A 21,895-nucleotide genomic window follows, 5' to 3' on the forward strand; every position below is an offset into this window, starting at 1 on the left:
CCATGATATTTAAGAAAAAAAGTACTTTTCCAGCCCTGCAAGAGACTGTGCCACAGTCTCTAAAATTGGTGTCCTTTTTGCAAATATTTTGATCATTAAAGAAGAATATCTCTTTGAGCAATATCTCTGATTTGATATTGCTGCTAAGATTGCTTGTCTTGGGAATTATGTATTGAATTTAACACACTAGTAGTAAATATTTTGGCCAAAGTAACTGCAATATAGTTACTAGTAGTAGTTTGGAAGTGGAACTGAACGTGTCAGTGCCTGCCTACTATAATGTTAGCTCCTGAACTCTCACCAGATGGTTCTTTCAAGTTTTTTTTTACAAGATTGTTTTTATTTTGGACTGGAAAATGTTGGCTTTCTTTACTTGTGCATTGTTCATAATTTCTTCAAAGGGATGTGTATATACAGGGTTTGTACCAGTTATGAAAAACCTGGAAATTCATGGAATTAAAATTTTCATTTTCCATGCCTGGAAAGTCATTGGATTTAATTTCAGGTTATAGAGTCACAGAATTTGCAAATAGAAGTAAAAAAGGAAGTGGTTTTTCTGTGCTGTGTGTGTTTACTGTTTGTGCAGTCTCTTGTTTCCTGCATTCTGATTGGTTCTCCAATCACGTGAGCTCAGTCACCAAGTTCAGTTGCATTTGACAACTTTTTGATGTGCAGTAGCAGCATTCCATCTTCAGCATGCAATTTCTACATCACCATGCCTGGAAAGTGTAAATTTCATGACTTGTGGTTAAGAATAAAAGCTTATTGTGACTGGCTTGCTTGCCATTCAGAGCATGAAGGTGTGGCGATATGTACATTGTGCTTGAAAGACTTTGATGTGTCAAATATGGAGGAAGCAGCTTTAAAGAGCCATGCCAAAGGCAGCTAACACACCAAGTTAGCTAAGCAACACAGTGAAGAGAAAAGCATAGTGCAGTCACGCATTTCCAATTTGTGGTCCACTGACAGCAATGCTACTGCAGTTTCTTGCTCCAGAATCAGCACTGTAGTGTCTACTGCCACTGTGAATGTAGAGACAGAGAGCAGGCCTGTATCCACTGCCAAAGCCAACCCCAATGGTGAACTGACCAGCTTTGTAACAAGAGATGTAAAGCTTTGTAATGAAAGAAGACCCAGAAGATGAAGGCTCTGTTGAACAAGCTAGATGAACTGAAGATGAAAAGGCATACAGAGGAGGGCATCAAGGCACTTGAGCAAGCAGCAGAGGAATATGCAGAAGCAATGGAGAGAAAGAGGGATTTGAAAATTATTGCCAAGTTAACGCCATGAAATATCTTTGGAAACAAAGCAACAGGAGCTAGACACTCTTGAACTGAACATTAAAGAAAAAGTTAATGAAATGGCTGCCAGTTGAATGTTGGGTAGTGGTGTTGAAGAGTGTTCTGAACTGTATTTACATTATCATGTACAATCTAGTGTGCATTACTCAAAATTTGTTGTGATTTGACACTATTGAATTCATAATAATACAAGTGTGGGGTGTGGGCTTGATTTTCAGATTTGTGTCATTTCTGTTCCTCTGTGTCTGCCTACTCTATGCATTTACACGTTTGCAATTTATCAACCGTAGGAGATGATAGAATATGCATGATTAGTCTTTCAGTCGTGCTAAGCCTTTCATCTATGAGTCTTGAAATATTATATTGATGGTCAAGGAAAAGTTGTGAATTTTTTTTTAAATACTGGTACAAACCTTGTATATACATAATAATTTTTGGCATTGTGTACTTGTTGTTTGACATTAAAGTCTTGAAAGAAAGTGTCTTAGAATTTCTCACCCTGAGTATTAAAATTTAGTAATTTTTAAGCTATTTCATTGCTTTTAGGGAAATGCACTAAAGTTATCTAGAATCACACCTTATAGGGACCTTCAAACAATAATTCTATCTGCATATTCTGTTTTAAAATTTAGCACTTCAAATATTTTTGAATCTTGTTTCAATCATTCACCTGCTCATTTTCATTAGAACAAAGAAAAATGGTACCTATTTACATTTGATGCAAAATGTAAGTGAATATTTGTAAACAAACCAGTTCAACTACGTGCTTCTGGCTCGTAAAAGCTTAATGTATAAAAACTTGCATCTATATTGCTGTGCCATGACCCCTTCTTGTGGTCAAGACACGTTAACGTGACAGGCCCACACTGACAGCTTGCCTGCAAACTGCACTGGCAATTTGCTTTTTGTAACCTTTTTTTGTAACACTGATAAATTCTGCCTCATCTGATTTGAAATTATCTTCCAGAGATTATTGTATTATAATCCCTTATTAAAAATGGCAGACAATGATTTTATGCCATTAGCTGATATCAAGTGTGGCTTGGATACACTTGATAGTGTAGACACAGAAGACTACACTATATTCAATCAAATGGACCTTTCCCTCCTTGCCTTCCAGAACTTTGAGGAAATTAGAAGGAAAGGAAAACTCTGTGATGTCACCCTCAAGGTTTGAATTCTTGTAAAATTTTATAAATCTATGTATAATTTATCTTTTTATCAATTACCTTATTTGATGTTTAGAACATTTTTATTATATATTCAATCCTGGCTGTTATCATTAAGTGAACCACAATCTCTTAGAAAACGAGTGTTTCACCTATAAAAAATACTTTCACAGCCCACAAAACAGGGTAGCTTAGGTTTAATAGGAAGCAAAGTGATTTTCAAGGCCTAATCCGGTCTATACAAGATTACTTTGTTTATTTATCCCTGTGTCTTGGAGATTTATAAGCATTCTAGGGCATTCCAAGTTATTTCAATAATAGACATCAACACACTTTTTCCACTCGTTCCTCTAAAAAAGCTTTTTTCCTGCATTTGTGCTATACTTATTATACAAGGACCTATATAAATCTGCTTACTATAACATGCTTAACTGCCTAGGTCTAATCTTATCTGTTTTTTTTTTTTTGTGATTTATTTATTACTCAATTTCAGGTTTCCATTCATGTAAAGTTGTCAACAGATCTGATTTGATTACTCAAAAGAAATATTTGTTCCAGGTGGAGGAACAGAGCTTCTCAGCTCACCGCATTGTGCTGGCTGCTGTGATGCCATATTTCAATGCAATGTTTACCAATGGCATGGTTGAGAGCAAGCAGAGAGAAATTACAATGCAAGGCATTGAACCTGGGTAATATTTCACTTCTCCACTATTTTCCTTACTTCTCTGATGTGTTATACAAGTGTCATTTTCAATTTAAAGAATCTAACGTGGAAAATATTTCATGGACTAGGTTACTCTTAACATGGAAGATTCACCATATTCATGTCCTTTGAATTTCTCAAATGTTCTAATATTTTTAATTCAGGTATCATTTTTTTATTTTATTTTAGTTGCTTCTATTGGATGCTTCTGATTGTCATAATGGAGTAATGTATTTGGTCTCACACTGACAGCCTTTGAGCTTTGATGTCATTCTTAATAAAATGCCAATTGTTTCGTTTTAAGATATTACAATGCATCATTATTTACAATTCATATGTTTATGTATGCTCATTGCCAGAAAGATTAACTAAAAATTTTCATTGCAGGGCATTGGAATCTCTCATTAACTTTGCCTATTCTGGCAAGATCAAAATTGATGGTGACAATGTCCAGTCGCTTCTGGTGGGCTCCTCGTTCCTTCAGCTCCTACAAGTTAAAGAGGCTTGTGCAAATTTCCTCATAAACAGGTACTATATATATATCTTATATATATTGAAAATTTGTTTCTCAAATGATTGCTGATCATTTCTTGAACATGCATTTGACGCATATTTTCGTTGCTCTACCATATTTTAAAACTTCACATTTGAATGCCAAATTTGTGCAAATGCAATTTAATATATTCAGTATTCATGATTATTTTCAAACAGGTTGCATCCGCGAAATGTTCTCAGCATACGGAGTTTTGCAGAAACCTTCTCTTGCCCGATGCTTGTTGAATCCTGCAATCGTTATTTGCAGAAACACTTTCTGCAAGTTGCTGCATCTGAGGATTTTCACCAGCAGACTTTTGAAAGCGTCTTGGAAATAATTTCTAGAGATGAATTGAATGTCCCTTCTGAATCAAGCGTAAGTTAATGATAGGTTTAATGGTTTATTCACGATTGTAAAGGAATTAATTTTTTGGGTAAAGTAATCATGTTAATTTCATTAACATTTCCCATGAACTGTCGAGGCTTTCATCCAACTCATATACTGCCGTCAAGTTTGTAATGAAACAGAAAGGTGAACCATTGTCAAATATTGGTACTCATTTTCAGATGAATTTAAAATTGAATTAATTATATTGAGCAGATGACCAGATTTTCTCTAGCCATGAGAATTTTTTTACAGGTTTTCGAGACTGCGATGTCTTGGGTGAAGCGTGACGAGCGTCGCATTATTCATCTCCCTGAAATTCTCAAGAAGATCCGCATGCCTCTCCTCACTCCGGAGTATCTCTCTGATCGAGTTGCCACTGAGAACCTCATTAGGTCGTCGCACGAGTGCAGGTAACAACTTGTCTCTGCTCGTGGCTGGTGGTGTGTGCTGTGTGTGATCGTCATATGCGGTAATTTATTTGATGTAGAAATTTGGAATCGATCGTGATTATAGCATACAATTGCGTTGGAAGAAACGCAAACGCACAAGTTTGTTGTTGGTACAAGAAGTGTTCAGCCTTGAACTTCATGTTTTTATGCTTTCATTGCCAACTTTCAAAATTTTATATTAAATTTTAGTAGCTTTTGTTAAAACGTATGTGGACATGACGCAACGATCATACTAACGTTTTGAATTCTTCTCGTCATTATCAATGCCAATACTTTTCACTATTCAGAGATCTTCTCGATGAAGCCAAAGATTATCACCTGATGCCGGAAAGACGACCATTGCTACAAAATTTCCGCACCCGACCTCGCTGCTGTAACGACATTGTTGGACTCATCTATGCCGTTGGTGGCATCACTAAGTCTGGTGAGTCCTGTTTTTTTTTTATTCAAGACCTGTAATCTGCTCTAATTTGAATGGAAGAAAGATCCTTTCCTCTTGACTTTAACTATTGCTTTATTGTCACGTTCCGACAAAGATGTTGATTTTTATAACAAAATAATGTAATTGTGAGTGCTAGGACGCGATTGACGTTGAAAAATTTTTGCAGGGGACTCGTTGAGTACAGTGGAAGTTTTTGATCCGGTGTTGCGACGCTGGGAGATGGCAGAGAGCATGTCGATGCTGCGATCGCGCGTAGGAGTTGTCGTGATGGACAAGAAGCTTTACGCCATCGGCGGCTATGATGGACATGATCGACTGGCGACCGTCGAGGTGTTTGATGTGAGACAGAAGAGTTGGAGCAAGGTTGCGCCCATGAACTGCAAGAGGAGGTGAACTTCTACGCTTGTAATCAATCAATCTTGTTTTTGTACTCAATTTCATTTCATAAAATTTGCTTTTCCCAAAATTATGAGAAGATATTTATTTTACTCATTATGTTCTCTATTTCATGCTGCCATCTACAGCGAAATTTTATTTACTGCATAATTTTGTTGCAAGATGTTATAATGTCTTGGGAGTCTTTGCACCGTTACCGAATATCTTCCCTTGTTGGACTCTCATAGCTCTTAGTCACATGACTAATTGTGTTGAAGCTCGAACTTTATGGGGCTACATATGTCCTGATTTGCCCCTAACCCATGACAAACGATCATTTGTCCCACATTCTAAGTATGATCCAGCCAGTGATTCATGCTTTCTATTTTAACTAGTGTTACTTTTTTCAGTTACGATATGACCACGATTGTTAAGTTACTTTTACGAATACTGTTGCCAATAGAATTCCAGAATATTAGAATACTGTTACTTTTAGAATTCCAGTTAAAAATTTCTAATGTGACTATGCTAGTAATGTAATGTGAACACCATAGTAGCCATCGATATATTTTTTAGGAACCAGTATATTTCTTACTATCAGATCTTTGAGATTCCATTTAATATCTTATGTATGTTTGTATCCATGTTACTCACTGGTCTACTTATAAGACTCGATAAGAAAGGTTTACAAAAACTTTCTTGTTAGTCACCAGTGACTGAATAATTACGGTACTGATGACATGCTGTGCAGTGCTGTGGGTGCAGCCGTACTCCAGGGTCTGCTGTATGTGTGCGGGGGATATGACGGCTGTGCGTCCCTCAACACCGTAGAGTGCTACAGGGCAGAGGACGACGCGTGGCGCATGTTGACGTCCATGTCTAACCATCGCAGCGCTGCTGGCGTCGTTGCTTTTGATGGCCACGTCTATGCGATGGGCGGTCATGATGGCCTCAGTATTTTTGATTCTGTTAGTGTTTGTTCTAGTTTCCTCTAAGCCTTACTTCTATTGCATTGTTGGTATTCCATTAGCAATTGAACAAGAGGGATTTATTGTCGTAGCATTCATCTCGTATTCGTTAGTAACTCGTACACATAAAGACTGCAAAAGCTTATCGCAATTTTACTGTCTTCATATAGCCATGCCTAGGATATCCAGACAAACTGCAAGATCTGATCTAATTGGCAGGTGATTCGTCATTTTGATGAAGAATACTAATAAGGATCCATACGAATTCAATGAAAGGATTGTGACAATTTGACGAAACGAAAAAGTTTATAAACTCAACTCACACTGCCCTAATGACTGGTTCAGGTTGAGCGCTACAACCCGACGACGGCTTGCTGGTCGGCAGTGGCGCCCATGCTGAGCAAGCGGTGTCGCCTGGGTGCGGCCACACTCAACGGCAAGCTTTACGTCTGTGGAGGTTACGACGGATCTTCCTTCCTCAGAACCGTTGAAGTCTTCGACCCCATCACTAGCAAGTCAGTTTAACAGCGCCACCGTGCAAAGTTTTTATGTGCGATGGCGGTGATTTTGGCGTCTAAAATTAATAAATTTTCTTATATAGTTTTCCAATTTTACTTTACCGAGAATTTCGGTATATTGTTGGAGAGTTTTCGTATTAGGCATTCTTGCATTAGCCTTTTACTTTATGAGTTAATTAATCAAGCATCGATTTATTAACGATACTAATTTAATGATTACTAACGATACTACGATGCATCGATTCCAGAAACTTTATTTCAGTTAATAGCTGCTATTTACTTGTATAGTCAATGAAATTGCAAGCACCTATGTAAAGAAATATTTATTGTCAGGTGGTCGTTCGTAGCGCCAATGAACGTGTCCCGCTCACGCGTGGCGCTGGTCGCTAACATGGGCCTCTTGTACGCCATCGGCGGCTACGATGGCTGCAACAATCTGTCCACGGTGGAGGTCTACAATCCTGAGACAGACAAGTGGGACTTCATTTCCTCGATGTGTGCTCACGAGGGTGGCGTTGGCGTCGGTGTCATCCCGTGTCCTACGGAGAGATAGAGTCCAGCACGTCTGCCGAGACGCGATAATCGTTATGTTGAATACCGTTCGCCGGGCTGCCCTCGTCTTGCTTTGACTTATTTGTAAGGTTAGGTGTCCTTTTTAGTGCTGTTTACTTACCTCCACACGGAGTGAAGTTTTAATTAGACTTCAACGATGCTGAATCAAGGTACTATGTCTGCTTCATTCAATTAACAGGAGGAAAATTGTCAACATTTTATGTGGGTTTCCAAAATCTAATTTCAATCAACACCAAACAGATACGTCCACTCGGACTGTTTTCAGGAAGGTCTTGGTTGAAAGCGTTCTCGTACGTTGATTACATTACGTAGCCTTTACTTTGACTTTTAATAATTCCACCATTATTTGCTGAAAATTTACTGTCGTGCAAAAAGCTATTCATAAAGTATTTGTAAACCAAAAATAATTTCAAATTTTGATTTGTGTTCAAACAATATTCTCAAACTTGCGATTAATTATTTTAGAAGCAACATATTTCATAATTAGCCGTTGATACCTGGTGCATGCGCTCTTCTGTCGGTCGTTATCTTGCTGTTGACCACGCCACCGGTAAGCGTCTTAGTTCTCGGTCATTATTCGGTGTGCTAGAGGTTCAATGTTGTAGGCAGTTACTCTATTCAATTTCATATATTTTACGGCCTCTCTATTTCTATTCTATTTAGGTATGACTTCTCGTATGCTTTCATCTGTATTAAGTGCAAAACCATGTACACTGGCCGAGAAGACGATGTCGTTTGTTTTGATTGTTGAATATTTTGTATGGATCACTCTCATGGTAAATGATAAGGAAAATTTCTTAGTTATGCTAATTTTTAAGGATATTCGTAAGAACTTTTTAACGATAAGTTCATATTTGAACGATTTTAAGCTACCAGTAGGTGTCCTCCCATCGCTTGCCTGGATCTCAGACGCGAGCGATGGAACGGCATCTGCTGAGCTCGTTATTTGTTCATGACTCTCATTACATTTAATATTTAAAGCCCCACAGGTTGGCGAGGAATGAATTTTGTACTAATACACATTTCATTCCCTTACAACATTCCATTATAGATTTTCTGTAAACCTGCACATTCATTTATGGGTCACCTAACTTGTGGCCCGCTGGTAGTTACGTCTTGTTGATAAGGACAATACAATTTCCCATCTTTTTTGTCAAGTTGCGGTTATTTTAGAGCGGCTATGTTCATGTCAGTTTCATCGCTTCCCTTCTTCCTGCTACTTTTTTAGAGAAACATGTCTAATCCTGTTCAGAAAACTGTTGGCTGTCTCGAGGAGTAACACATTCTCTGAATTACGGCCATGAGTGTCGTTACCCATGTCTACAATTTCTTGCATGTGCATCAAACGTCTGTGATCAAAGTGACAATTAATTAAATCTTTGTACATAGGTCGGTCTTTCATTTGAGACTCCTTGCTATGTTACATGTAACGCTACCTCAATTTTAACTTTGTTGAAAGTTAACATGTAGTAATGGGTTAGCATCATAATCTAGTGATGAAAAACCTTCACCTAAAAAATATATTCTCGATGGCAGACCCGCAACTATATATAGGCTAGGTAGTGGGTAATCACCTCCCGACAAAACTAAGTTCAAAGGCATGAAACATTTTAATGTGAACTTCGATCTGATGCAGGAACTCTATGAATTGAAGGCTATACAAACGATACTTATACAAAATATTATCTCGGGCATGAAAATCTGTACACGAGTCCATGGCGCCCGAAACCTGCAGCCAGTTTTGTAGGGTGACTTACCAGCGTGACATTCGTTGTTTGATTGTGTGGTGTCTTGTCATTGTCACGGACACGCTGAATTGACAAGAACTTCAAACGATCACAAGATGCCTCATACGGTGATATATTTCTGTGTGTAGTAGCGCGCTAAACTAGGACTGTTTTTCTTGTAGAGCAGGGCTAGGCTGAAGGCGATCTCGTGAGTTAAGTCCATGCATGGCTGCCCCTCTTCTTGTACGGGCCTTGGACAACTTAAAGCTAGTTCATAATAATAAATGGCTTGGTGCAGGACATTGAGTTGGTGCATTGCTCGTCCAATGTTGTACAGAGACTCCTGACAGTCGCCTCTAAGCTCTCGATAGCTGTTGAGGAAAACCCAGGCTTGTGTGACGAGTGTATTCTTGTCGGCGCTGAACTTCTGACATGCCATGTGAATGTAGGTGAGACCTAACATTAACGAGGCTAGAGGATCATGTTGACGTCGCTTGAATACCTTCATGTATTCTGCAAGCGAGTATTTGTACGTCCCTGCCACCAAACAGTTGTGGCCATTGAGCATAGAACAAGCCAGAATCTCGGGATGCTTCTGCGACAGCCGCAATAGGAACCTGTTGTGCCTGAAGTCGTTCGCCCGACTGATCACTTGGTTGAGAAGGTTCCAGGCTCTCGGTAGTTGCGGTGACCGAACGACGATATCTCTCATCAAATTGAATGCAAAGTGTGAATTACTGTTGGCCATTGATGCCTGCAGGCAGAGGAATTCTACCTCTCGGCCGTATTTCTTAGCTAGAAGCCGCGATCCCAAGGCCCCATAAACCAAAGCCTCTAAGTCGGAGAATCTGTTGGATACATGATGCATTTAGTGATATTTTAAGCTATTGATGAATAATTTTAAGTACTTCTGAATTAAATTATTTTCTATGATTACAAATAAACTCCTATTCATCATGTGCTGTTAAACATTTTACAGCAGTTTCGAAAGCCTGAGTACGAGCTCATTTAATTCAATGATAACCAGGTGCATTTTTGATTTTAATGTAGAATGTAAAAAAATGCAACAATAATTTAAATGAAGAATCTCAATCAGGAGTCTTGTAATTTAATACATAATACACCGTACGCAAAATACAATTTAACGGCAGTCACGCACCTTTTACTGCGGTAGAGAATACGACACGCGTTGCAGAAGAGCTGCCACTGATCCTTGAGCGGCACCTGCGTGTCAGTGTATCGCGGCTCCCGGTCCTCGGCTGGCTCGCCCTTAGACTCACGTAGTTCTCTGAGCGCATCCAGCTTGTTGGAAGCTTTCTTATTGTTTATTAAAACCTCGGCCTCATCGCGCGACCTGCAGACACGAAACGTAAACCAGGTTACATTGCTTGGGTTTCGTTTAGGACGACACATCCGAAGCTCCACTGTAAGCTCCGCATGCTAACGACACCACTAAATGTTCACAGCTATCAGAGGCTGAAACTCACCACTCGCTGCTCCCATCTCAGTGTCACTTGACTTCTCGACCACTTTGAATGAATTTAATAGAACGATGTGCACTCAAGCTAGACTACTTCGAAATCAATATCATCCAAATACCAGCAAAAAAAGTGGTAGCAGTAAAAATCATACTAGATGTTGGCTCATTTTTCTACCTTCTCAAGATACATCGATAGCAGTACAATTGATACAAGACGATCCATGTGAGCACATCACTTCAACCTCTCATCATAGCTACCTCATCATACATAGCAATAATATGTTAGGTGAAACAAGATGGTAGATGTAAGCACATCACTTAGATATTCTACCGCATCTAACTTCAATTATGATCATCTTCAGATCATGATCAAGTCGCCAACAATAGATACTTGTACTCACCTCACGCGCACAAAATGTTTGGCCAAAAGCAACTTGGCATTTTCTACGAACTCGTCCACAAGTCCGCACTCAAGCAGCAGCCCACATCTGCTGTACAGCACCTGCGGCAGAAGTGTGTTGATAACAGCATAAAATAGCGGCTAGTGGTGGCAGGCAAGTAGTTTTTCGCTACCAATGTTGACATAGGGATTCGGCATTTGGCGTGGGGATTTCTTCGGGTATGGATAGTATTGATAGTCGCGCTTGACTTTCTGCTGTCGTGCCACTTGATCGTCGAGAGGACGCTATGACACTCAACTGAGAAATCTCATAGTCGACTGTGTGACCTGACAGTCGCCTGAGTCACCTGACAGTCGACTGTGTGACCCGACATTCGACTGTGTGACCCGACAGTCGACTGTGACCCGACAGTCGACTGTGTGACCCGACAGTTGACTGTGTGACCCGACAGTCGACTGTGTGACCCGTCAGTCGCCTGTGCGACCCGACAGTCGACTGTGTGACCCGACATTCGACTGAGTCACCTGACAGTCGACTGTGTGACCTGACAGTCGACTGTGTGACCCGACAGTCGACTGTGTGACCCGACAGTCGACTGTGTGACCCGTCAGTCGCCTGTGCGACCCGACAGTCGACTGTGTGACCCGACATTCGACTGAGTCACCTGACAGTCGACTGTGTGACCTGACAGTCGACTGTGTGACCCGACAGTCGACTGTGTGACCCGACATTCGACTGAGTCACCTGACAGTCGACAGAGTCACCTTATAGTCGACTGAGACACCTTATAGTCGAATGAGACACCTGCCAGTCACCTGGCAATCGAGTGGACGCTCTGAAGGGTCCTGGTCGAGCAGCAGCAGGGCGGCCTGCGTCTGGCGCTGCTCGTGCAGGATGGCGGCGAGAGTGAGGCGAGCCATTGCGTTCTCGGGTGCAAACTCGACGACCTAGGATCAGGTGCAGCTTTAAAAAATATAACTCAGTACTCACTGCAGTGAGTGACAGAGCGCATTTTCTCGTCGACGAAAACGTAAAGTCACGGACGGACGGACAGACAGACGGACATGGTAAGCACAATAGTGCATTTTTTCCCATAAATGAAAAAATGCGCTAAAAATGCTACTTGCTTGACTGTGTGGATTTATTAAATACATATATGGTCATGAAGAGAAACTTCTTTAGAGCTTCGTGTTCATTTGTATCAGTATGCAAAGTCTACCGACAAAATGGTGTGTGTATGCACGCGTTTTGTGTCATGTAAATCATGTATATCAGAGAACCACAAATTAGATAATAGTTTTTGATCATATGATCAAGGAAGTTTTAGAGTGGATATTGCAACATCTGACTGGACCAAGCTGTGGTACCACCAACTAAAGATGATGCTTGTGCTGATCTGCACAAGGATCGTTGACTAGTAAGCTTCATCATTAGGAAATTGGTAGTAAAAGAACTCCATATGACTTCACGTGAAAAATCTCAGAGTAAGTGCCTTGCCTTATAGTATGCGTTGACGGCGTCTTCGGAGTTGCTGACTTTGTCAGCCATGAGCAACGCCTCGGCGTAGAGGCGCCAGGTGTTAGCCGCGCTGCCGTGGTGGGGGCAGCGCAGCAGCGGCTGCAGCAGCGACAGCGCCGAGCGGCCGTGCTTCATGCTGAGGAAAGCTTCTGCCACGTCCATGTACAGGTCGCCGTACACCTCCGTGGACTCCCTACGCGAGAAGTTAAGAGTGAAAATAGTTGTCAATCATTAATTCGTGCAACCGAATCAGAGTGGATTTCAAAACATAAATTGATCATAAAACCTAAAATAAAAATTTAAGAAAAACCAATCTATTAAATATTTACATTGGATAAGATCTGAAGGCGTTATTTAAATTACATGTTACGAAAAATTCTACAACAGGTTAAAAAATCCTTTACTCCGAAGCACTCCAGGTTGAAGCTAATACTTCGTAATCTCTATCAGTTAATATCCGATTGGGGGCAATCGAGTTGTTTTAATTAATTTTTGGCACTGCACAGACTTCATCAAGGGGTTCAAGGCCTCGTCCTAATATGTTACTGAGCATTAAACACTGCACTGACTTCATCAAGGCCTCGTCCTAATAAATTACTAAGCATGAAGTACTGCACTGACTTCATCAAGGCCTCGACGACGGGCTGCGCGACCTCGAAGGCGCCCGTCATGACGAGACAGACGGCGAGTTTAGAGCGGAGGTCCATGGGCAGGTCATCACCCACTGAGCACACGCAGCCCTCGGGCTTGTCGTCCGAGGGCGGCACCTCCTGCGCCTCGCCGTCACTGCCCTGCACACCAAGGGCAGGTGAGGTTGGTAGCTAAAAATCATTCGTGCTGTTCATCTTAAACCTGCAAGAACTGGGAATTTGCCCTAAAAAGCTTGATACCTACGCTAGACATCGTTGTTATAAAAAAAGAGAACAACATTAATAAGAGGTGTGGAGTTATCATTTTGATGCTATAGCTCCGTTGTATGATTATTGGAATGTCGTGTCAAGATTCAACTAAAGAATCAGAGAATGAAGTACATTCCACTTTTATCCATTTTATTGACGCTTTTCTCATTGGATAAATTACTATGTAGCTCACAAAACTAATAACATGCTAACATCAGACGCTTATGTAGTCATATCACATCCAAGCTCAGCTAATAAAAATTATAATATAACAACCTTCGTAGACTTTCACTACCAATAATCAAATGATTCAGCCAATTAGACAGCATACGAGGCAGACTTATGCAACAGTTCAGCAAATTTCACCAATCATGCATAGCGCACCAGTTCAGCAAATTTGAACAATCACACGTTGCGCACCAGTTTAGAGAACTTAACGCCAGCATAGGTGCAGAGGACAGCCAAGCCACCCTTGTAGTCCTTCTGTGTGACCAGCACGTCGAGCAGCAGGTTGACGTGCTCGTGCGTTACGTGCTTTGAGTAAAGCACGAACGCCGTCTCCAGGGCGTGCCGCGCGCCGCTGTAGTTCTGCTGGCTGAAGTGAATCTTGGCGATCTCCCTCGCCAGCCTCAGGCCACCCTGCATGCCAATTCTCTTTTAATCAATGAGTCACAAATAGATCAATCACAAGGATCCTAATGCATATTCAAGATACAATTGAAGATTACGTTCGAGATAACTAAGTTTAAATAGTCGTTCGATTCTAACTTGATTAATTCTGATGTCCTGATCAGAAAAGTGCTCAACTTAGGAGAATACCGTATTTCTATGTGAGCTAATGTTGATTTTTTACATAAATTTAAATAATGGCGTCTTCTGTTGCTGTAGAAAAATGAATATTTAAGGAAAAATTTATTGAGCAGTACTAATATATAATTTTAGGATGCAAGTGTAGCTCCTACCTTGGCCTGGTCAGGCTTGAGGAACTTGAGCATGTAAGTATAGCTGCGGAGGGCGCGGGCCTGATTACCAAGCCTCTCGAGCAGCTCTACGCGGGACCAGTGGTAAGACAGCGTCGCCGGGGACTGCTTGATGGCCCGGCTGTAGCAGTACACGGCCTGCTCCAGCTCGTCCTGTCACGTACATAGGCTATTGTAGTATACGTAGTATACTACGTACTATACGTAGTATACTACAAGTCAGAGTCTCCTTCCAGTATACTACCACTCGTTTCCCCGGCTCTTGTAGCATACGTAGTGCGTAGTGTACAACATACCGATATAGATTATATGAGGCAATTCGTACTTAGTATCCAATATACTGGTATAGTTGCCTTTTAATGAGAAACGTGAATAATATTATTTCAATTATGAATTAATGCATAAGTCAAAATACACATAAATAGTCTTAATGTCAAAAATACACACAAATAGTAAAGATGTCAAATTAGACACAAATAATAGATGTAAAAAAGAAAATTATTAATACAGACGCTAAAACAGACAAACACTACTGATAGGAATAAATTGAGACGCACCTGATCTTTGTAGTACTCAGCGAGCTCGACCCACTTGTCCGGCAGAGGCGACAGGAACGCTGCCATCAGCTGGAACTGCAGCGACTTGTTCTGCAGCCGCTGGTCCTCGTATATCATCGCTAATGTCTGCGTCGCAAAGAAATAAATTAGTCGCATTCATGGCCTGTTGCAGACGTAGAAGAAAAACTACATCACGAAATAAAAATTAAAATAATTAATGTTTTTACATACACACCAGATATTTCGTTCACTGATATCGAGACGTTTACGGTAATACGATCAGAACAAACCAGTTGGAAATACCCACAATACACATTTCCGAGAAGACACTGTGAAAAATGGCGTCTATACGGTTTGAAGTTTTAACCTGCCTATACGATTTTCAAATGTTACAGAGTTAACTGTTGAGGTACAGGTTACAATTTTATGTATTTTAAACCAATTAAAAGTAAAAAATATGTGTTTAAAAATTACTTTTTAAAGACAACACTTCTAAATAATACAGTGTCTCCTACGAGCTATGTTACACATCTACAATGAATTTCTAATTTTATTTCCATATATTAAGAAAATTAATTTTTAAATTCTTTTATTATACGAAAAAAATTTAAATGTTCGAAATTATTTATTGTGTCAATTGATTCATGCATTGTTTCCGACTTTACGCAAGTGTACAAAATTTCAGATCGATTGGACAGGTAGAAGTGTGTTAAATATTGATTGTAAGATTTGTGGCAAACAAACAACAAACAACAAGAAGTGAAGTTAAAGAGAAGTGTTCTAATAAAAAGGTCGTGTAACCTGAAAATCTCGAGACACACTTAATTGCCTCAGTATGTCATATACAGTAGTTGAACACATCGTTTACAGGGCAATATTAGATGAAGAGCACACTTCAACAGCTAACCCAAAGACTATTATGTGTATGTAAACAAACTCGTTGCATACCTCGTAAGGCAAATGAGAGTTTGGAAACTGCCTGATGATCTCAAGACACATTTTAATGGCCTCATTGGTGTCGCTGTGCCCCACGCACAAGTTAGCCTGCCCCATGAGGGCGGCTAAGGTTGGGTGCAGGCGGGTGCCCCGGCCTCGCACGCCCCGCGCTCTGCCGCGACGCCGGCGCTGCTGCCTAGGTTATGACTATGATTAGTATCTTTATTATTCGGGGTGAAGAGTAATGCTACTTGTTTCAACAGTATTAATAATACAGAATATTGTTCTCTTACTTTGCTAATCTAATCCGCGATTAAAATAAATTTCAAATGGATTTCATAGATAGCTTATCAATGTAAGAATACGACGTCTGCACAAAATACTGTAGAATGCTGTAACTCCTCAGTCCTCAATGCATTCAGCAATTCTCATTTTGGTCAAACTGTGCCACCTCATACATCCGGCGCCACTCGGATGTCCATAATCATACCTCTGTATGTCCAGCTCCTGCACCTCACACATCATTGGACATATCCGATGGCACAGAAGCCACAACCACACCTCTGCATGTCCAGCTCCTGCTCGAAATGCTCCGCGGACGACACAGGCTTGGTGACCGCCGCACTTTTGCCGTCTCGCTCAGAGACAGACGTTCTGGTCGCAGTGCTAACTGATGCTGTCTCATCTGCTTCGGTTTCTTCTCCTCCCATCATTGCTGTCAGCTAAAATAGTAATTTTTTGTTAAACCAATAAATATGATTTAATATACACAGCGCAGTCCCAGTCCGGGTCACGACGCAATGCTATTAATAACTAAACAATAATTAAACAAACGTGTAGACATTAGCTAGTTAGACATAAAAACAAACAGCACTATTGTGTTGCAAATTATAGTCAAATGACGGCTTTGAAATTTAGGCGCCACTTTCTGTCATGGACGCATGATCCATTGGAGTCCAATCAAGTCTAGCACAAGCCATACAACGTATAAATAAATTATTAAAGAGAGGCAACTGCACATACTAGCTACTGCATAGGTATGTTCACTCTAGTACCTAGTACTACACTAACTCAAATTTGACTCTGTTTCCAGGTGATCAAAAGAATCGGCTCAGTTGTTAATTATTTCGTTAACGCAGTGAATAAACCTACTTCAGAGAAAGAAATGGAGTCATTCATGAGTCGCTTCATGAGTTCCTCCCTGTTGGGGAGGTTGGAGGGAAGACGAGCCTCATCATCCCCACACTCGTCTTCGGCCTCCTCATCTTCTGCTTCCTCTCCATCATCTATATCCTCATCATCAGTTCTACCAAGGTCTTCATCATCAGTTTTACCAAGATCTTCATCATTGGTTTTATCCGGGTCTTCTTTGTTCATCCGACAAACTAAGTTGGCTGTACCGCTTGCTAGGGACTGTGGGATTGAAAACAGATGCTTAACTTTCCAAGAATGTATAACAAGGAAATAGGATTGAAACACAGATTTCATTAAAGTATTGCAAATGCACTAGAAAGTTAGAAGCAAAGAAAATTTCACAAAAATTCACCATATATTCACAGAAAACATTTCAGAGTTTTGCTCCAAAATTTCAGTTTACAGACAAACATCCTTTTCTTAGTAGAGTTGAAATTATAAAAAAAAATAAAAAGAATTAAAACCTAATTTTGCAAATAAAAAACAGAGCAGAAGAAGAAAAAAACAGGCAAAACCTCAATGTATCCATCATAGAATAATGGCTTAAAATCAATAGGACAATAGGTGTGCCATGAAACCTTGTGAAAAAAGGAAATACCCATGCTCTAACTATCAATCTGGCTGTATAACTTGTCAAGAAATATGAAAAATTGAGTTTACAACTGATAATTCCAGAAAAGACTTAAAAAAATTATGGTGTAAACCAATGACAAGGTCATTTATAGTTTATGGAAAGATTTGAGGCTTGTTTAAATTGTTTCATAAAAAGAAATATTAGTAAAACAAATTTCCACCTAAAATGAGGCCATATTTATTTTTACTGAATGTTGGTAAAATGATGGAGCTAGGGAGTTACCACACCACATGACCAACTAATGCAACTGCTCACATATCAGCACCAGCAACATTGATTGTAAGTGCCAGCAACAATAATCTAAAGCAGCTCACTATGAAGGAAGGACCAGGAAGATCATTCAATGCTTCATGTGGAACTCCTGGAAGCTCAGCCACTGGCTGCTCCAAGCCCAGGATGGCCTCAGGATCTTCATCCAAACTCTGATCTAGCTGGAAAAAAGATTAGGTATTATTTAGGCAGGCAATAATGATGCATGATTAATTTCAATATTAAAAACAAAATAGACAGAATATTAATTGTCAAATAAAATGCAATCCACTACCTAGCATAATTAATAATGTCAATATTTAGATCACAATAGGACCACAATCTCTCATTCCATGACAGGGTGAAAAACTAAATGCATTTCATAACATTACAGAAATGCTAATTACAAGATGTTATCAGCCACATAGTGTGTCTGAGATTGTTTGTTGCAAAGGGTTCAGGAAAATAAGAATTTTGTGATGGTCCTTGCCTCTCCTACAACCATCACAATCCACCTTTTTATTCAGCCTCTTGTTTGTACCGGTATTCATCTAATTATTTATGCACAAACAACACAACAAAGAAGAACAAAATATGTAAAGTGCAGAAAAAATAAGAGAGATGCAAAACCAAGGCACTGGGGTGCACTCAACCTTTAATGGCAAATAAGTTTACCTGCCTTTACCAGTATGAAAACAAACCTAATATAATGAACCTAAGCAGTGCCCTAAATCCATTGTTATGACAGAAATGCAATAAATTCAAGATAATCAAGTCAGTGAGAGATTTTTATACAGTATTTTTGAAATGTTCCCTTATTTTTAAAATGTTCCCTTTTAAAATTTTACAGACATATAAGTAGCACACAGGTGTCAGCTTGAAAACGCGATTGACGGAATTTGCCCATCTCATAAAAAAAATTACAGCCATTTCCACATGATGGGGTAATAAGGGACACCCCCCTGGGGTAATGAGGGACACCCCTAAAAATGCATTTACAGTTTAACCTCAGTCAGCAAAGGCTCCAATTAACAAAAAAATTGATTAACAACAAAGAATTTTAATTACATTTCCCTTGCTCAGCAAAAAATTTCACTTATAGCATCATAGGATGAAAAGTAATTAACCTAAACTATGATTTATTTTTTCAAAACATATGATGGTTGTTTCTAAAACATCCCTTTCTGTTTCAGGTATGCTTTTTATGATCTTTTTTATAGTGAATTCACTTAACCCAATTAAAATGGTGTGAAATTACAAGCCGACCTGTAAGCTTACAGATACAGAAGAAATGCTATACAGCTGCTGATATGAAGCTTGCAGTGGACAAGGTTGTTGTAAATGCTCAATGGCATGTTCATGGATACGGTAATATCACATCAATAATACCTTACGGTAATGAATGAATATGATGATATCATATCAATAAAGGATAAACGAGAAAAAAAACACAGAAAATGTCATTTATTCTATATCTACTGGTACATCATCCACAATGAAAGAGGAGGACTTCAGAGTACTGTTAGTAATGGATGAGTACACTCTGCATGCTTCAAACATTTTAAAATTGAGTTTTATTTCAAGTGTCCTGTGACCCGGATCACCTCGTTCCCAGGGTTAATTTGGGACGGTTTCATTTTGCGTCTGGCACCTTATGAATAGCATATGGAATTTTTTTAAGATGCCATTCAATAGCCCTAGCAAAGAGCAATAAAATGAGCCTAAACTTGTTTATGAAATGTTTCATGGTAAGAAGTTTTTAACAAAAAATGCTCAAAACCATCCCTTATTACCCTGTTTGACAGTCAAACTCTCAATGTCAAAATCAGCACATTTTTCTATCTCATGCTGGCAAGGCTCCATATATGATTGCTTCATAAATTGTGATTTACTTCTAATATATGACTTTTTTTTAAATGCTTATGAGTAAATATATCTTAGAATTGGTCATACTTCCTTTCAAGTACTATCATCAAATATTGCAATTTTATCATATTTCTATATCTGCCCAGGAAAGGGTTAATATTTTGGCCACTTGTAATAATTTAATTTTCCTTTCAGTGCTTGTAGAATTCCTGGAACTGAAAGTACCATTTGAAAAGTATGAAGCTCAAAAAAAAAGAAGATATTTGGCAAAATTATTTCAAATTGGCTTCATGTTGCAGTGGCTTGTGCCATATGTACTGACTGTTGAAAGATCTGGGGAAGATCAGTAAACAATTACATACATGTATTTAAGTGGACTTGGACAAAATATCAAATCTCATAATACAAAAGTTTAATGCTTTATATCTTGAATGTGACCACAACCATAAAGTTATTAACAATCAAAACAACATCTATAGACTATATATACTTACTTGTTTATGATCACCAAGAGCATGTGCTTTCTTTCCTTGATTTGTGCTCTTTCTTCTTTTTCCCATGGGATCAAATTTCATTCTGGAACTCATTTGAGCTTTTTAGGAACTTTTCTGACAAGCAGCATAAATTTATTAGTACTACACACTACACAGAAATGTTCTGTTAATAAGTAAGCCACAAAAAATCAATTATTAGGCAAATTATAAAGTAAAAATTCAAATAAAACAGCAATGGGTCTATTATATCAGATACAAGTTTGATTGAAGACCAGAGCATGCTTTTTATTAACAATCTTCTTGTTCGTTTTTTCAATGAGTCGAACCAAATTTCTTGCTGGCGTCGGGAGATCGAAAAGCAGGTTTCCAAATGACATTTTAATAGTTTGCAACGTTTCGAAAATACAATTTTCATTATCAAGCTGGAGATGGTTTTACAACATTTGAAATTGAATTTGAAATGACTGAAGTACATATGAATGGTATAGTGGATACTATAAAATAAATAATGTGGATACAACAAAATATATAAACTTAAAATTACTCTGAAAATAATTTCAGCGTCCGGACGAATTTATGTCTAATATATTTATTTATGTATAACACAGGTATAATTTATTAAATATATCAAACTTTCCAACCAGGATATCTAAAATATATTTTTTAAAATGATGTATATTTTATGCCTTCTATTCACAGTAATTCTGATTTTCATACCGAAAAAATTAATCAGAATTTCCGATGATATTACCTTCTCGACTTAAATTTTGAGGCTTAACCCGATGCACGATACAACAGCAGGCAGCCATCAGCTCTCATTATAAAATCTGTTTTGAATTTGAACATTAACAAGAAGATTGTTAATAAAAAGCATGCTCTGGTCTTCAATCAAACTTGCATAAGAGAAAAGCTTCTGCCTAACTACACCAATATATCAGATACATATATATATCTGAAGCTCTAACAATGCAAGCAAGTGTAACCAATTGAAGGGGAGCATCTGGGTCAAAAATTGCAAATTTCAACTTTCCCTGTTTTTTACCACATTTTTCTTAGCTCGCTTTCGTGTCCCTCTATCTGTGATGATCAAATCTTGCAATCAATATTTCACCAACTTTCCCGCTATCTAGCAATCTGAAACTTTTAGGGAAGCTCAGCTCTCGATAACAATACAATAATCAATAATTTGTTGCACGTTTCCAGGCGTATTTATTACCGAACATTTCTTTATTACAGCAACGAACCCAGATAAATACGGGAACAACAATGTATCCCCTCGAATACAATTTTCTACAGAACTTCGAAAAGAATTTTCTTTCGTGCATTTGCGTGGCCAACTGAAATAAAATGAATATTATGTAGGATGGTTGACCTTTTTGCAGTAGTTATAAACTCTAAAGGAACTCACAAGCAGGGGTTTGGGAACCTTTAAATGCACGTCATCCTCGAGAGGATATTCGTGTTTAGACTGCGTATATCGATGATACGCTGCGTATCATCGATACATACGTCAAGTCAAGTAAATTGGCTTGCAACAACG

General features: G+C 39.0%; 2 protein-coding genes across 2 annotated transcripts; one reads left to right on the forward strand and one right to left on the reverse strand.

The window, feature by feature from the left end:
* The first annotated feature begins 2,243 nt into the window (after window positions 1-2,243).
* LOC108673049 (kelch-like protein 18) lies at window positions 2,244-8,808 on the forward strand. Its single transcript, XM_018160828.2, has 10 exons — window positions 2,244-2,472; window positions 3,029-3,159; window positions 3,561-3,701; window positions 3,885-4,083; window positions 4,348-4,505; window positions 4,832-4,968; window positions 5,153-5,375; window positions 6,113-6,329; window positions 6,675-6,844; window positions 7,181-8,808. The coding sequence occupies exons 1-10, from the start codon at window positions 2,299-2,301 to the stop codon at window positions 7,398-7,400; spliced, it is 1,770 nt and encodes a 589-aa protein (XP_018016317.1). The 5' UTR covers window positions 2,244-2,298; the 3' UTR covers window positions 7,401-8,808.
* LOC108673048 (general transcription factor 3C polypeptide 3) lies at window positions 8,254-20,535 on the reverse strand. The gene is made up of 14 exons (XM_018160825.2): window positions 20,356-20,535; window positions 18,061-18,177; window positions 17,071-17,331; window positions 16,480-16,640; window positions 15,931-16,114; window positions 14,983-15,108; window positions 14,408-14,578; window positions 13,866-14,084; window positions 13,168-13,337; window positions 12,526-12,739; window positions 11,844-11,975; window positions 11,029-11,129; window positions 10,307-10,501; window positions 8,254-9,995 (listed from the first exon to the last, which is right to left on the reverse strand). The coding sequence occupies exons 1-14, from the start codon at window positions 20,446-20,448 to the stop codon at window positions 9,269-9,271; spliced, it is 2,871 nt and encodes a 956-aa protein (XP_018016314.1). The 5' UTR covers window positions 20,449-20,535; the 3' UTR covers window positions 8,254-9,268.
* Window positions 20,536-21,895: the final 1,360 nt, after the last annotated feature.

The sequence above is a fragment of the Hyalella azteca genome, unplaced genomic scaffold (genome assembly GCF_000764305.2).
Source record: "Hyalella azteca isolate HAZT.00-mixed unplaced genomic scaffold, Hazt_2.0.2 contig2171, whole genome shotgun sequence".
Lineage (NCBI taxonomy): Eukaryota > Metazoa > Arthropoda > Malacostraca > Amphipoda > Hyalellidae > Hyalella > Hyalella azteca.

Excerpts from the sequence above, each read along its gene's own strand:
- LOC108673049 (XM_018160828.2), top strand. The coding sequence starts at position 2,299 with ATGGCAGACAATGATTTTATGCCATTAGCTGATATCAAGTGTGGCTTG. Across the intron at positions 3,702-3,884 it reads GCAAATTTCCTCATAAACAG|GTTGCATCCGCGAAATGTTC; the intron begins GTACTATATATA and ends ATTTTCAAACAG. Across the intron at positions 4,969-5,152 it reads TGGTGGCATCACTAAGTCTG|GGGACTCGTTGAGTACAGTG; the intron begins GTGAGTCCTGTT and ends AAATTTTTGCAG.
- LOC108673048 (XM_018160825.2), bottom strand. The coding sequence starts at position 20,448 with ATGAGTTCCAGAATGAAATTTGATCCCATGGGAAAAAGAAGAAAGAGC. Across the intron at positions 11,976-12,525 it reads CCGTCAACGCATACTATAAG|GTCGTCGAGTTTGCACCCGA; the intron begins GCAAGGCACTTA and ends ACCTGATCCTAG. Across the intron at positions 11,130-11,843 it reads AGCGTCCACTCGATTGCCAG|GTGCTGTACAGCAGATGTGG; the intron begins GTGACTGGCAGG and ends CTTCTGCCGCAG.